The following is a 16,673-nucleotide window of genomic DNA, read 5'->3' as shown; positions in this document are numbered from 1 at the left end:
TTTTTATGGCAAAACAATGCTGATTCCCAGGCCAGCACCAAATTGGCCATATTAGAGTGGTTGGACCATATCGAGCGAATTAAAAATGGAACAAATTAGAATAAGAAATTGTATGATGGGTTCTTGGCAATAAGAAAGTTCCCACTTTCTAATCGTATTATGTACTTATAATAAAAATAAAAAAAAAACACTCTTTTTTCTTACTTTTTATATCTGGAACTACATTTATGGTATATCTTATAAGCCCTATGATGTTCTATAATTTAGTAATAATTTTTTTAAGCTACTTTCTATATACTTAAAAAAAAAAATTGTTTATTGAATTGCAATAACTTTTTTATTTCTGCCATCACGAAATGTTCAAATCCTTATCAAATGGGATCTCAAAACTTGGCTTCCAAGACAAATTTCTTTTATTTTTTGTTTTAGGAAAACAATTTATTGAAGGACCTTCGAACAGCTGCTAAACGGAAGAAAAGTGCGGCAAAAACAAATCAAAATACACAGAGAATGTGGCAAAGAAAATTCCTAACAAGTGTTTTTCTTTGCCAATTGAACGAGAGAGCCAGTCAGTGGGAGAGAGAACGGATATTGTGGCCCAGAGAGAGGGCTTTTTCGTCGGGTGAGAGTGTAAGACAGGAAAAGCTCCGACACTGGCTTTGGGCCGTAGCTCAGGGAACCGTTAGTCGACTTTGAGATTCCTGGCCAAAAACGACACAGTTCCCCAGGACGGTCGCGGCGCGTGCTCTAGAAAAGAGCTGGAGAACTGGAAAAACGCCAGGAGCTAAGGCTAGGAACTGTGTGATTGTCACAGTTTCCACCTAAGTCGAAGGGAAACAAGTCAAAGGGCCCGTTCAAGTGCCAGTTGCCAGCGAATCGTCGTGTGTGTGTGTGTGTGGTGTGCCTTTGTAAATGTGAGCCAAGCCACATCCATCCATCTAACCATCCAATCCTTATATCTATGTATCTGTGCCTGCTCCGCATTTGGTGCGTGTGTGCGTTTATACTCTATATGTGTGTGTATCTGTGTGTATGTTCGTGCCTTTTGTGTATCCGTGCAGCGTTCCGTTTTGCTGGCGAGCTGAGCAGCTCCAAATTTATGTCGCCAGCATATTTTTATACATTTAATTGAATTAAGTAAAGGGCTCAGCCCCGGAGCCGAGTGTCGCCAGCCCAGCGCAGCTCAGTTCAGCTCAACTCAGTCCATTACCTATCTTTATATAAGAGAAAGCCGCGGAGAGTGGGCCAGAAGGCGACAGCAGCGGCGATGAAGAGCAACCCAAGAATTGCGTAAAGTTTTCTAGGCATGTGGCATGTGCCGTGGGAAAATGACATTAAGTGCTTAAGTAAATTATATAAAAACATTAAACGCCTCACCGAGCATCCCACATATTGCCCGTACCGTACCCCCTTCAACCTCGGCCAGGTGACAGCTTGAGGGATTTCTCCCCATTTCCCCAAGTCCCCAAAAAACTAACAGTGCCCAGAATTCGCAGCAAAATTTTCGTCTCAGCCCAGGTTTTCTGGGCTAAATAAAAAATTCAGCCACCCAACCCAGGATGTCACAACTGTTTTTCGTGCGGGGGTGGTCTAGATTTTCGACACGGCCGCCTAGTTGCTACTGTCAAGGTGTACGCCGACCTCAAGGCCTAGTCACTAGCCCAAAAGCACAAACACCAACACATCTTGGCGGGCGTTTTGTTTCCATTTTCAAGAGCGCATTTCTTATACAGGCAAAGAAAAAAAGTAATGGCTTACTAATAATACCTTAGATTTCCCCTAAAAATAGTTTGAAAGTTATTAAAAAAGAGGAGAAGCTAAAATAGAAAATTACAATCGTTTGAAGTGATTAGGGATCTATGGCTTCCTGTCCTGGCTTTTTTCTCTGTAGTTCGGGTCGCAGGTGTATTTACTGCTGAGCAGGTGTCTGACTGCCATGCTTTTTGGCGTCACTTTCGTTTTCGTTCTCCCACTGCCCTCGCTCAAGTGCTGCGCTTGACCATAACCACTAAAAATGTCACATTGCATATACGCCGCGTGGTGTCCTCGACCGCGCCATTGTTGTTAGTGTTACTGTAAGCTCGTTTACTTTTCGACAACACCACCCACTACAAGGCTGCTCTTTCTCTCTCCGACGCTCTCTCTCGTGTGCCAACCACTCTCTCTCGCCATTTCTCTGGGGGCTTTCTCTCTCCTGCTGAACTGGAGCTGTTTGTTTTGTTTTGAATCGCATTTCGCCTCGCGTAATCCACAACAACAACAACAAGCGTAACTGGCATGAGACGGAATGCTCTGTTTATCCGTGTCCGTCCATAGTCCGTCGGACATTTGGTCACGTTTTCCGTGCTTTCAGTCTCAAGCCTCCATGGCTGGCAATTTAAATTTTATTGTGATTTTTATTCCTGGCAAAAAATAAACATCTCCCGCTCGCCGATTTCCTCGTCGCTGCTTTATAGACCAATTTGGCGCCTAAAAGTATGCTTCGGGTGGACAATAAAAGCAATGTCTACATTAGCCTGAGAACTCTTCGGGGGGAAGAAAAGTGAAAATCTTACCTCTATTTAATATTTTATCCTCTTTCCACTTTTGTGCTTGTTTACAGCCCAGACTAGCTTAATAGTTGAGCATTTCCTCACATTAAAACAAATTGTTCATATAAAAATAAGTGTTTGTTTGCACAGGGAATAATTTCTTGAAAAAAGAAAAGGATTTTTCTATCATCTTGAGCCTTATTTTTGTACTTACAGTAGCTTTTTCCTTTGCAAAAGGCACTAAACTTAAACCTTCTAGTTCTTATAGATAAGATTCAATCACGAAAAAGTCTTCAGTGTCCTCCTGTAGAGCACATCCTAGTTTATGTCTTGGATTGTGAAAAATGTTTCTCCAGTCAAGTCAATGTCTTGGCAAGCGGCCAATGGCAAGGCGAACCCATCCCAGCTCAGTACATGGCCCCATGGCTTCCGTTTCCGTTCTACTGGGAATTTGCAACATTTTCGGCTGTCTCCTTTCAGCTTTCAGATGGGGGAGTCCTTTTGACTGTGGGGGAAAGCGATGAAATTTCCATATTCCTCGCATTAGCCAACTAGCGGCGGCTGTGCTACGTTGAGTGACTGCTCATTAAAATGCTATAAGTGTATGAACAATTTGCATGTTGCACGAGCTTCGAGACCGTGAGCCGTGAGCTACGAGCTCGGGTTTCGAGCTGAATAATTAACACCCCAGGCAAGACCTGTTGGCAACTCCAGAGGTTTCCCCTCCGATTTATTTTTACGATACATAAGAGTACGAGTATTTTACTTGGCGTTCAGGAACGCACGATTAGAGAATTGGCATTTAGGTGTATAAAGTCCAGATAATGTCGGATGGTCAAAAAACTGGACATGATGCGGTTACTCTCCCACCGCCAGTCGATCATAAGACCCACCAAGTAGAAGTTCTGCGTCTCCTGACCCCTCACCTGCATGCCCACCAGCGGTGCACCGATGTAGTAGGTCTCCGGCTTGGTCTGATATCCGCAGATGGTGGTGCTGCTGGTCACCAGCGAGCTGACCTTGGAGTTGCAGAAGCCGCGGCTCAGCGTATTCACCCACGTCTTCAGCTTGAGGTCCTCCCGGGTCCGCAGCCCGCCCATGACGAACGTCTGCCCCACCAGGGTTTGGTTAACCAGGTCCGGCGGTGGCATGCACACAGGCATCACGTTCGGATTGAGCTTGGCGTCGCGCTGCAAAGTGAGCACCGCCAGGCTGTTCTTCAGGGTGAGTGGGTCGTACTCCGGATGGATGGCCACCTCGGCCAGCTTGATCTCCTGGGCCGGACGCACACAGAAGCCGTCGATGTCACAGGCTGGCTTACTGATGGGAGTGGTCTTGTTGTAGACTCCCAAATGGACGGAGAAAGCCTCCGCCTCTCCGTTGTACTGGACAAAGCAGTGGGCGGGGGCCAGGACATTGCGCTTGGATATCAGCACTCCCAAGCATCCGTTGTCCCGAATTTTTCCCTCAAAGCCTAAAAATGGCGAGTCAATGGTTACACTATACTGACAGGATATGACAGCTCCTCACCCTTTGCGAACACAATACGCGCTATCCACTGGTGCTCCGTAGGAATGGCAAAGAGTCCCTGTTTCAGCAACTGCTCCTCGTTGAAAAGTCCACATTCGGCCTCCTTCGAACTCTCTGCATGCACTTCCGGGCCAATTAGTCCCAGAAGCAGCGTAACCACCGCGACTCGTCCAAGCATTCTAAGGCACTGCTCAACGTCAACTGAGATGAGAAATACTGAGAAGTCCCCAGGCACTTTTAAAAATATCAATGCAATAAATAGCGGGTTTTATCCGGAGATCATGTATTTATTATTCCTATATATGAGAGGCCCCTACCTACACCGACAAAAATTAAAAAACTATTAAGTAATACCAGATTTTTATTAGGTTTTTTAAAAGACAGAACCTTTTAATTGAATTGTTATTCTAGGTTAGTAACCTAGTTGCATATAAATTGGAACACTAATTGAAACAGTAATTTATAGAATTTAAACAACTTTTTTTTTTTGAAATTTAGATTTTCACAGTGTTTGAGAATTTGTTATTAGAAATACCCAGTTTCTAGTCGCAGAGCCCCTTCTACTACTATTTCTAATTAATGTTCTACGATTACAATGCCGCTTCGTATAAAAATCCCGTTTCAGATGCGGAAAACTATATAGTTTCCAGTGTGATGCATCGATAAGTCGCAACTTCCACAAACATTTCCCGAATGCAAACTTATTCGAAATTTAATTACTTCATCATCGTGCCAGCTTATTTTAATTGGGAATTCTCCATAATCCAGGAGCGTGATGGTCGCACATCCTGGTAGATCTGGGTGGTGGCCTGCCCGGCGTCCACACTCCTCACCAGCAGGGCCACCAAGTAGAAGTTGTGCGGCACATCCCGCTCCACATTTACGTCCATGAGAGGCGATCCTGGGTAGAACTTGGTCCTCTTCACCGGATAGGCGCACACCTGATTCTCGGGCGGCAGAATGGAGGCGGAGGTCAACTGCTTGCACTTCTGACGGGACACCGTCATGGACAGACCCTTGCCCTTGCGGCTGTCATCGTGGTTGAAGCCGGAGTAGTGGAGATTCCGGTGGACCAGAGACTCCGGCTCGTCGCTGCCCTGAAGACAGATCGGCTCGATCCAGTGCGTCCACTCGATTCTCTTCTCCAGACGCAATATAGCCAGATCATTGTCGCCCGTATCTCTGTCGGACTGAGGATGAACTTTAATCTCAGTTACTTTTATCAGGGATGGACCCGGCACACAGTAGCCCTTCTCATTGCACTGCAGATCGTCGTCCGTTTCGGTGTTCTCGTCCCAGACACCCAGCATAGCCACGGCATTCATGTCGGCACCCCGATTCTTGAAACGCTTCACGCACGTGGCGGTGGTCAGAACATGCAGTTCGTTTATGATGACCACCGAACAGAGAGTGTTCCGGTATGTCTTAGCTGAAAGGATGTTTATCTGAGAATGGGTTCTCTGATGAATTGAATTCTCATGTTATCTTACGCAGTTCCTCCAGCAGCAGGCCCACCCAGGGATTCTCCGAAGGTTCTGTTTTCTCGTTCGTGGTGTACATCAAGCGTTCGTCCAGCCGACCACATTGGGTCTCTCCTGATGCCAAGGCTGTAATTAAACCACATACTTTTAATTAGAAACATAATACTCGTAGTGTTAGTCCACCCACCTCCTAGCCAAGCCAAAGCAAGCAGTGGAACAAGTTTTCCGCTCATTTCTCGACAAGTCAAGTGCTCAGCGTTAACTGAAAACTGCTCCCCAGATTCAATCAGTATTGGCCCCAAGCTCAGTTCGAAATCTTTAATTCGCAAGCTTTGCAAAATCTCGCTATTAGAGCCGCAGATTCAATAACAAGTGGAAAGTGCCTAGAAATCGATAAGGTATAAGCAATATATTCCCAATCGGCATAAAACAGGCGACAATTATTGGGGAGGGGACCTTCATTATATAGCCATTAGGCCTCACAGTTCTTGTGGCGGTCGGATGTGCATTTGGCCCCCAGCTGGGCTGAATAATTAATGTTTCAATTAGAATGCTATTATCGAAGGCAAACACAAGGCGCACAGTGCTCGACACTGGGCGCTCGGCGGGATGCGAAGGTGAAGGACACTGAAGGACACTGTAATTTATCCGGCCAAGGAGTGGGTCTGGGCTTAACACTCTACTTAAAATGCTTACAAATTGCCCGGCAAGATCCGGTTGGCAGTTTATTGTCCACTCAACTTGACCTGCTTGCGCCGGGGCGTTCATAATTCGCATTGTTATGAATACATCGCCCAACTGCCACCCAATCTCCTCCACTCATCCTCATCCACTCCTCGTCCCTGTGGGCATCCAATCAATGTGCTCCTGGCCAGCCCTGGACTTTAATGAACAGACGGCTGGTTGGTTGGCTAACCGGTTGGTTGGTCATTCGGCGAAGCTCGTAAAACTTGGGGGGCCTCTAGCCTTGAGTGTGGCCTAGGCCCCCCCAAAAAAGGGGTGCACGGAGGTGGGGTGGCAAGGAGTCCATGCAAATTGCTCAGACCCTGGGCGGACTGCGTGGGCTTTCGGGTGCGCCTTTTGCTTGTAGAGGACCGAGAAATGGCCTCCCATTTGCGTGTTCTTCAATCTTTAATCGCCAGGAGCACGTGAACAGCCTGATTCTCGAGTCCTGAAAACAAGGCTGCAAGGATGGAAAAGGTTGCCGGAATCTAACTGAATCATTGATTGAACCTCGAAGGTCCCATAAAATTCTTTAAATCCAAATGTTAAAGAATCCACCACTTTGAAATGTTTAGTTTTGTTTCTGTCCTAAGCTTTGGATGGGTATTTGGATTTGGATCTTAGTTTGGAGAGTTTTCTTTAATCCAGAACACTTCTAAAATAATTCCAACGCATCTTTCTAGAAACGGACCACTATGAGCCACAAAGGAGTCCGGAAATGATGATAGCATGACGCGCGACGGCGAGATTCCAGCCATTTTTAATCCGAAACGGGTGCGTACTCCTTCCGTGGTGGTCACCGGCGACTCTTCGACGAATGGCCCGTACAACAGTAACAACAACGCCACCGGAGCGGGAACCAGCAGCAGTTCCACAGTCCCGGCCGTGGTCACCACTGCCCCAGGATCCACGGGACCCAATGGCAGTGGCGGCGGATCATCCGGCGGCTGCGGCTTCAGCAACGTGCTCACCTCGAGCAACCCGCAAATAACCCACCAAGACTCAATCTCATCGAGCCAACAGGACCCCAATGAGGTGATCATCATCCCGGCGGACACACCCACGAGCGCACCTGGTAGCCATAATGCGGCCCATCACTTCGGCGGCGACTCCAGTGACACACAAACCGGAGCACACTCCCAGCAGCAGCACCAGCAGCCAAATGGGCATGCGGATGAGCCGGAATGGCGATTCCGGAAGCTGCAGGCCTGCAAGGAGTCCTGTTGCTCGGAACTGGCACGCAAGGTGAGTCAATCCAGATCTTACTCAATTCAAAGAAATTACGAAACAAATAAATTTCCCTTCAGATGTACTTCGGGGTGTGCGTGACCATCCTGATGACTGCCTCGTGGGTGGGGGCCACGCATTGCATCAAGTACATGTACAAGTATCGTGCCCCCTACGATGACGTGCTGAACGATGACCAGGACACGTCCTCGAGCCGGGCCGAGCTGAGCACGGAGCTGGAGGACATACTGGCCATCAGCGACTCGTCGCTGCACCACGTCGAAGACGCCACCGAAATGTTCAACATACCACCGCGTCAACCCGTCTACTTCAGTGCCCCCTTCTTCGCCGCCTGGTTCTTCACCAACTTCTCGCTGCTCTTCTTCCCCATCTACATTCTGGGCCTGTTCTCCACCCGGAAGTGTGAGAAACTGAGCGACATCCTGGGCGACGTGTTGCGTGGCTTCCGGGAAAGAGGTTTCACAGTGGGTGAGTGGAGTTGCCAGTTTATAGACTTCCCAAGTCCCCAAACTGAAGACCAAACTTTCCGCCACTAGGTCGTTTTCTCAATCGCTGCCTCTGCTTCTGCATTTTGTGGCTGGTAACCACCTACCTTTACACACTGTCCCTGCACGTGCTCTACGCCACGGATGCACTGGCTCTGTTCGCCACCAATGTGGCCTGCGTCTACCTGCTATCCTGGGTGATCCTGCACGAGCAGTTTGTGGGCGTCAGAGTAAGTTTTCTCAGTCCTAAAATGGAAATCCTAGCTCATTATTATATTTTACAGATCGTGGCCATCATTCTCTGCGACACGGGCATCGCCCTGCTGGCCTACATGGACGGGATCACGGAGAGCCGCACCCTGAGCGGCGTTGTCCTGGCCACACTGGCCGGTGCCGGCTATGCCGTGTTTAGGGTAAGTTCCGCCATGCCTTCGCCAAGTCGCCCCGCCCCAGTGCGCCGACCCAAATACCATACCATGGCGTGCTCATGCTCATGCTCATGTTGGCCTGTCCTGTCGCTTTCTAGGTTATGTTCCGCAAGGTGATGGGCGATCCGCCGGTGAGCCAAATCGCCTTCATTTTCACCGCCCTCGGCTTCCTCAATGCCCTGCTGCTGTGGCCCGTGGTGCTGGGACTCTATTTGACTGGCACGGAAAGCCTGACGTCGGAGAGCATACCCTGGAACCTGCTGTTCGCCGCTAGCCTCCTGCTCCTGGGTAGGACCCCCGACCATTAACTCTACTATATCCAGCTCCTTCTGCATTTGTTGTGCTGTAAACTTTTATCGCTGTAATTAATTTTGATTGCAGTTTTCCACGTTCTGATGCAGTTCAGCGCCGCCGTTACGTACAACATGTTTGTGACATTGGGTCTGATTACCGCTGTGCCCGTTTCTGGTGGTATGTACACAGGCGGGCTCCTCAACATGAATCCCGCCAGGGATTCAGGGGGTTGTGGGTTCAGGACTCCTTTTTTGTTAGAACGATTCCGTGACTACAAATTGTTTTAAATTGTAATATAAGAACCAGGCACTCGTGTGTAGCACATAAAAAGACATTAGGTTCTTGAGGGGGTTTCACTTGTACAAAAATAATTATTAGAGAAAACTATTTCTATGAGTATTCGGAAAGTTTCTAACCCAAAACTTTATCCCCCAGCCCTCGATGTCATCCTGTACAGTGCCAACTTTGCGGGCATGAAGCTGGCCGGAGTTATCCTGATTGGCATCGGATTTTTCCTCGTTATGTTCCCCGAGAACTGGCCGGACTATATAACGCGACTTCTGCGGTAAGTTGGAATGAGTTTTTTTTGTGTTTTTATTCATATTGCTAAAAATACTTGTTATGCAATTAATATGCTAATTTTCTTTGTCAGAGTAAAAAAAAATGTGCGTGTTTGGTTGAAATATTTTTACGGCTTCATTTTATTTCGGTTGTATTTCATTTTTGGTTATTTTGAAAATATTTTTTGTTATGATTTTATGTTTGTGCTACTCAGTAGCATTAATGACTAAAGAAAACATTAAATAAACCATCAACAAAAAAAAGTCTTATTAAATATTAAAATTTGTACTCATGTTTGATTTTGATAAAATGCCGTTGATTTTCCTGAATACTCACATAAAATATATATTTAATTTTATATAAACAAACATCTTGCAGAAAGAGCGTTCGTGCCATACTCCGTTACCAATGTTGTTGTGAATTAGCCGAAATTCGCTATGCTCATTCGGTAGGCCAAAAACACAAGCTAAGCCAAAAACCCAAAAACCAAAACCACAAAAAAACCATAAAATTTATCCAAAATCCTTTGAACACAACAATTAGATATTAATTAGAATCGTAGGCATTCGAAGTAATAACGAGTCTTCCGTTTAAAGTTTTATCTGATACTGATGATTAAGAGAAATGATTGCCAGAAACAGATTTTTTACTGAACCAAATACAAAAACTTCTTGCCATCTTTAGGTATTAAAAAAACATCCATATATCCCACACACAAACAACAACAAGTACAACACTTCTTTGGCTTCAAACTTTGCGCTCACCCTTGTTGAAAGAAAAAAAATATCTAGACATGTGTATCCTAAATGTTGCTATATATTTACTCGACTTTATCCCACACACAAACACACCACCTCTGTATACCAACCTCAATATAATCCCAACCTACCCATAAAACACAAATATTGTACGAAAAATATATATATATTATATATACGTTATCGTTCTATATAAAATGCCGATTTACAAACACTAACTCCTCGGCTGTTGTGCAAAAAAATTGGTTGACAAATTCATCTCGTTGTTGTTCTTGAACGTTTCTTTGGCGCAGCTGTTACTACTACTATCCATGTACCTTTATCCATGTATCCATAAATATATTAAATGTTGTTGATACTTTTGATGATTTCGTTTCGTTTCCATTTCCGTTTCCGTTTCGGCCATCCAGCAACCCAAGTAGCCAGCCCACCACCCTCAGTGCCCACCTCAGTGTGTTATTATAACCCGACCGAACTCGCCCATCTTTCTGTAAGATATCTTTGTATCTGGATGTTGGTTGCTGGAGCCGAGGTTCGATTACAGTAGTTGTATCCACACACCTGACACCAAAAACACCTCAAACACTGAAAACACCTTTAAATACATATATGTAGCTTGAGTTTCGCTGGTGTTGCGAAAATGTTCATGTAAAAAAAATTAATTATAAAACCATGCAGAACTCCAAGAAAATGGATGATGGTGATTATGACGATACTGATTTATTTGGCTGTGTTCTGTGTCATCTGAGTTATTAATTGCAGCTTTTTGTGATTGGGTTGCCAGTTGCCTACAAAAAAAAACAACAAAAAAAATCACCTGTTCGTGTAAATACATTAAATTCTTAGTTGTTTATTGTTTCGTTTTAAAAAACTGTCTGCACTTAGTGAGGAGAGCGCAAGTTACCATAGATGTTATGAAGATTTGGAAAACGCAGCATGAACGAATTTACTCAAGATGGGCCCCCCTTCCAATTATCATTTTGCATTTAACGATCTATCCGGCGTTCTGAAATTGAGATGGAAACCCACCATTAAGGAAACAAAACCCAACCCGACCTTTAAAACGATTAATTCCTAAATAACGATATCCATAAAATATGCATTTAAATTGTTATTGAATTGGCATGTTCGAACCGACCTTCGTTTTCTCTTCTTGTTTTACTTTCGAATATTGACAAGTTTTTGTTTTTCCAAACCGATGTGATCTTCTCTTGAGTTTCTCCTTTATTTCTGTGCGATCTGTGTCTGTCTAACTTTAAATTCTTCAAGCTCTACTCTATGCTATATACTCTATCTACTTCTAACATATCTATATAAAAAACGTGTCGACATTTCTCAATTGTATTTTTGCAGAAGCATCATAATGCTGGGTCACAATGCGAGGTGAGTTTCGAGATTAGGCTGTGCTGAGAATTGAATATGTTTTTTACAACCTAAGCATAAACGACACACATGATATCCGTGCCCGAAACTGAAACTGAAAGAAAAGTTTTCCGATAGGAATACCTAAGTAACTCTAACTAAATACCCAGCCCATACTGAGACAACCAATCAACCAATCAAACTAACTACTAATATCTTACTACATAAATATTTATCCAAAAATCCAAAACTGTAAGCGAAGTATGTTTTTTTTCAATTCGATTTCGTTCTAATCCTTAGACCAGTCTTTAACTAAATAGAACGTTTGATAATTCGGGTTTGATTTGATTACGTTTGGTTTGTGAGGGATTGCCAATGACTCTCCTTACTTTACCTCTCGCATCTAAGTTATGATATCCGCATATCCTTTTCGTAAGCTAATCAGAGTAACAGTAACGTATAGTAAAGCACGACTGAGTCTCAGTTTTGCCAGTTTTTTCCACTAACTCCTCTTCTTTTGGCCATGTGCTAAGGTAAGTCGATCCGTAAGGTCCTGCATTGCCCACCGCCAGCTATCTTCATCTCACCCCAAAATGGCCTTCTTATGAAGATGCCAAAAGACAGATACTGCAACCAAAACCCATCCACCCACCCACCCATTCACTCTCAACCACCCACCGACCCACCTCCGAACGGTCACCGAAGTAGATGCAATGATCATGATCAGTTCCTTGTATAATATTCCTTTGGAGACTATCTGAGAATTATAGATCTAGTCGCTCTCTAGTAGTAATATCCTGATTTGTATATAGTCACACCGCTAATCTGTACTATTGCTTCTTTTCTCTTGTTTTTCTTCTTCACCTCTGCCACAACCTGCCTATCTTTCTCTCTTTCTCTTTCTCTCTCTCTCTCTATTTCTCTCTGTTTCTCTATGGACTATCTCCCCTTCTCGAACTGTTTCTCTCTATTTCTCCAAAAACACACCAAAACACACACAACACATACCACACACCTGTACGGATCTACCTGAACGTACCGACCTGGTCGGACCCGAAATTGGTCGAATTCCATTGCAATCTAAAAAATACACTGCAAAAAATAACGATGACATAACGACCACACATAAAAAAACCCATGTAGCGGTAGGCCAGCGCTTTGTAAACGAGATGCTATAGTCACAGGACCGTCCACCCGATATGCGCAGCGGCACATCACGCGCACGCATCACATAAGCTAAGAGTTTTGGACAAGTCACTGAATTGTACAGAAACCTGAAAACCAAACAGAACACATGATATATTTTGTACAAAGATTTTCAAAAAAAAAGCCAAGAATACAAAAAAAAAAAATTCTAAACAAACAAGTATTAAAAGCCAAAGAATAACTCTGAAACTCAATCGCCCTGGGTAAGTACGACTACTATTTAAACTTTCTGCTAATGATAAGTATCCTGAAGAAGGTACAGTTGCCACTCGTAGAATTAGTACCATTTCCGGGAGGAGCCATCATGATACCTACGTTTTCCTTTAGTTTTTAAATAGTTTGAAGTTTCATTTGTTTCAATATCCCCTCAAATTATGCATTATCTTTCTCTCTCTCCTCCTCTCTATATCTTTCCGTGTGGACACTTTTTGGATTTTCGACTCGATTCCCACAGATCGCAGCATATCTATGCTACCCATTACAAACACAAACGAAAGTATTACGCGGTCAAAACGAACAACTCCTATGTTGTTTGATCCAATCGCATATGAATGATAACCAAGGTCCTTTGGTGTGGCCCGACTGTTTTTGCTTAGGCCCTCCTGGCCAACTGCCACGCCCACGCATCTCCCAAAATAAAATGTTTTTACGACTAGTATGCGACTGTTAAGAACACTTTTGTACCAAGTAACAGAACAAAAACAAATCTAGAAAAATCTAAACAAATTATTTCGAAAAATTCAAGTTTCCAACTGAGAAACTCAAACGAACTTACGGTGAGAGCCCCATGAATAATTATTTTTGATCAACTCCTAGAATCACTTATGTCCCGATTGCATTCTCCCATGTACAGCTCACCAAATCACTATCTTTCAAATCTCAAAATCAAGTCCTTTTTTCGTTTTTGTTTGCTTTGTAATGTTTGCAGTTTGTCTTTGTAGTTTTGAAGAGTATCTTAATCTTTTTCGAGCTACTTGTGAGATATGGAGAGCACAGCTTTTGTAACTATTTGTGGCACCCGTAACTTGAAGCAACCGCTTAACCCCCCGCCCAAAAACACTACACCCACACACCCCGGACACCAAAAAACACACACAAGTCGACATGCCACAAATTTGTAAATAATAAACACAAAACATCAGTAAAAAATCAGTAAAAAGTCTTAGCGCTTAGGCTATATGGTATCTAAGGACTGCACGGCGGATCCGCCCGGAATCCACTTCCGGGAGAGGAGGTCCTGCAGGGCTTAGACCGAAAATAAATAGTCATGCAAGTGCATAATCTATGTAAATGTGAGTGTATGTAGCGCCTTAGAGTTGAACACTGAAAGAAATGCCTAGAAAGTAAATCAAACTAATGCCAAACCGAAGATAACTCCTGAAGTTTGGATAGTTGATCCGCCCGATACTAACACTTACAATTTTGTCAAATCCCACAAAAAAAAAAACGAAATATTTCAACACACAATTATATAGATGGGGTCGCGGCCCTCGGAGCGGTACTTCAATAGGTCAGCATCCCACCATTATCGACTATCGGACGGGATACATAAGGTCCCATCTTCGTTCACCCTCTGGCCGTGTGAGATGACTGACCTGTCGCCGACAACCACTGGGTTTCTGCATGGCAGCGCCAACGCACAGCATCACCAGCAACTCTTACACCACCAACAGCAGCAGCAACATGGACAGCAGCAACACCACCACCTCCAGCAGCACCACCGCCAGCACTCGCTCCACCACCAGCAGTCCCTCCACCTGCAGCGCCAGCACTCGCACACCTCGCTCACCAAGATCCACCGCCAGAGCAGCAGTCACAGCATGCACGGGGGCGGTGGACACGGCGGCCATGGTGGCCATGGTGGGCACGGTGGGCACGGTGGTGGTGGACGAGCCGGGATGGCAGCCGGCGGAGCACCTGGACCCACGGGCGCCACCGGACGCCTCTTCTCCTACTTTGGCAATGAGCACGAGCACGAGCGCAAGAAGTCGGAGACGTCGTTCTTCAACCTGGGCTTCCGCCGGAAGTCGACGGTGGTGTACTACGCTCCCCAGGATTGAGCGACTCCTGGCTCAGGCATATCAAAAGCAAGCTAGCAAGCTACACTCGTACAATCATGCAGTCTTAAGTCATCTCCTAGAAGGGACAGTTCCATGTCCAGTTCGAATGTAGCCAGTTTCGAGTGTGTGTGTCCCATTTTTATCATAATTATTGTCGTCGTTGTTGTTGTTGATGTAAAAGTTCAATCGGAACACATGCAGTTACAGTTTTGCTCAAATATAACACATTTTAATGCTACAGTTACAGATACCGAAACCGATTCAGATACTTCAGCTACAGATACAGATACAGATACACCTGCACGGGAGTGCAGATACAGAATACAGGATCTCATGCCCACGCCCATGCCTCGCCTTCAGTCTCAGTCTCAGTCTCAGTCTAAGTCTCTATTTGAAGAGAGTTTCAAGAAACCCAAGTAACGAGCCCGCAAAACCGAGCTCAAAAGTGCCCCGAAAGTTAACTACTTATATACGGTTATTATTTAAATACTCATAATTATTACGAAATTGTATAAGGAATCGAAGCCAATTGTTTTTAGCAATTATATACATACATTACTTGTAACGGAAAGGTCGAGTAGTCGAGTATTTTAAAGTGAATTCACTTAAATGGCACACCTTAAGAAGGAAACAATAACGAACATGGAGATCCAAGTTATTTAAGGCAAATAGCTAATAGACATCACAAAAATAACAATGAGGAATATTAAGGATTAAGGAATTCGTCACCCGGCTAAGAAACCCATTAACTTGTAAGCTCATCTAGTCACTAGATCCAAATGGTTTTTCATTTAAATTTAAACTATACTGCGGATTGGAATTTTGTTAAAGTTTTTTATTTGGACATGAACTGAATGTATGAACCGGTTAAAAAAAAAAAAACAAAAAAACAAAAAAAGTATTAGTATTTTTTAAATGTTTATGTGTCGTTCGTAATTTGTAATTCGAAGAGTTGTTAAAAATCGAAATCCAGTCAACGAGGATACTGTTGTATTAACGTGACCGCTCGAGATCGTTTGATCCTGGACTCCTGGCATCCTGGCAGCCCCTCCTCCTTTGGAGCACTCAGACCAGAGAGCTGTCGCCTGTTATATAATACATATGTATATACTAAGTTGTGTAGCCACATCCAATAATTGATTTGTGATAGTTTTTAAAAATGTTTGATAACCAACTGCATACACTACATAGATACTTGTACTTTTACCTACCCGCCTACCCGGAAGTGAGGCAAAAGGTACAGCTGGGATGTATTTAGAAACACACGAAACCGAACACGAAAATAAATAGTTAAATGAACAAAAATATAACACTGGTCTTAGAAATTTATTAAAAGTTCAAGGGATAGCAGGCTAGGGACAACCTGTCAAGGAAAAGAGGCGACGGCAAGCGAAAATTTGCTCAGTAATAAAACATCAACCATTCAAATTAATTCCCCCTTCCAAAAATTTGTTAAAATTCTAAAAGGATCAAAAAATAAATCAAAGTCCAAATTAGAAATTACTCTTGATATTTCGTGGATAGTATAGCCGATTGTATCGAGTTCTCGAGGGTGCGCGAATCCCATTATTAAAATCGAGCCAGTGCAGTCGAGTGATCGCGAAAATATATAAGATAAAGAAAACGGAGGAGAGCTCAACGACGCTCAACGATTCGAAGGGCGGCGTGAATTTATTTTGGTGTTCCACGATCTTTTGTATTTTGTTTGCTTTTGTTCTCGAAAAATACGATATATTGTGATATCTTTCGCACTTTTCTAAGCTGAAAAAATTCAAATTCAAATTTTCGATTTTGAATTTTGATTGGTGCACTTTGATCTCGCGTAAGACGTTTAAAATTGAGAAACGTGAAGATAAATTACTATCTTGACATCCACCGAAATCTGAAGCGCCATTAAATTTGACAGACGTTGGGGACAAGCGAATGCAAAATGAATAAATTTGGTAAGTCCGAGAGTCTACTCCTCGATTTTTACTACAAAATCATACATTTATTTAAAACGACAT

General features: G+C 44.0%; 4 protein-coding genes across 21 annotated transcripts in view; 2 read left to right on the top strand and 2 right to left on the bottom strand.

Moving 5' to 3' along the window:
• The first annotated feature begins 668 nt into the window (after positions 1-668).
• LOC6499485 (putative thiamine transporter SLC35F3) lies at positions 669-15,974 on the top strand. 12 transcript variants are annotated; one of them, XR_004309817.2, is made up of 11 exons: positions 670-914; positions 6,949-7,510; positions 7,573-7,981; positions 8,050-8,228; positions 8,283-8,411; positions 8,525-8,714; positions 8,808-8,897; positions 9,156-9,285; positions 11,393-11,422; positions 12,545-12,810; positions 14,083-14,130. XR_004309817.2 is itself a non-coding variant. In XM_014910604.3 (11 exons), the coding sequence occupies exons 2-11, from the start codon at positions 6,995-6,997 to the stop codon at positions 14,665-14,667; spliced, it is 2,328 nt and encodes a 775-aa protein (XP_014766090.1). In that variant the 5' UTR covers positions 672-914; positions 6,949-6,994; the 3' UTR covers positions 14,668-15,974. The 12 variants fall into 12 exon arrangements, 10 of the variants coding, with proteins under 10 accessions (XP_032305848.1, XP_014766088.1, XP_032305849.1 ...); XR_004309816.2 differs by having other exon boundaries at positions 13,062-14,130; XM_014910604.3 differs by lacking the exon at positions 12,545-12,810 and adding an exon at positions 9,660-9,729 and having other exon boundaries at positions 672-914; positions 14,083-15,974.
• On the bottom strand, positions 3,228-4,239 carry LOC6501094 (transmembrane protease serine 9). Its single transcript, XM_001954504.3, has 2 exons — positions 4,062-4,239; positions 3,228-4,005 (listed from the first exon to the last, which is right to left on the bottom strand). Exons 1-2 carry the CDS (start codon positions 4,237-4,239, stop codon positions 3,305-3,307), a joined length of 879 nt encoding a protein of 292 aa, XP_001954540.1. The 3' UTR covers positions 3,228-3,304.
• LOC6501093 (CLIP domain-containing serine protease 2) lies at positions 4,403-5,816 on the bottom strand. The gene is made up of 3 exons (XM_001954503.4): positions 5,730-5,816; positions 5,552-5,668; positions 4,403-5,490 (listed from the first exon to the last, which is right to left on the bottom strand). Exons 1-3 carry the CDS (start codon positions 5,773-5,775, stop codon positions 4,799-4,801), a joined length of 855 nt encoding a protein of 284 aa, XP_001954539.1. The 5' UTR covers positions 5,776-5,816; the 3' UTR covers positions 4,403-4,798.
• A 121-nt stretch (positions 15,975-16,095) lies between the features above and the next one.
• The window catches only part of LOC6499487 (heterogeneous nuclear ribonucleoprotein R), a 53,265-nt gene continuing 52,687 nt past the window's right edge, over positions 16,096-16,673 (top strand). For all 7 annotated transcript variants that reach the window (XM_014910608.3, XM_014910610.3, XM_032449938.2 and 4 more), the window contains exon 1: positions 16,096-16,610. In XM_014910608.3, coding sequence (XP_014766094.1) covers positions 16,598-16,610 — 13 coding nt within the window. In that variant the 5' untranslated portion in view covers positions 16,096-16,597. The remainder of the gene's footprint in view (positions 16,611-16,673) is intronic.

Source organism: Drosophila ananassae, chromosome 2L (assembly GCF_017639315.1).
Source record: "Drosophila ananassae strain 14024-0371.13 chromosome 2L, ASM1763931v2, whole genome shotgun sequence".
In the NCBI taxonomy this organism is placed as follows: Eukaryota; Metazoa; Arthropoda; class Insecta; order Diptera; family Drosophilidae; genus Drosophila; species Drosophila ananassae.
This window is presented reverse-complemented; position numbering and strand designations above follow the sequence as displayed.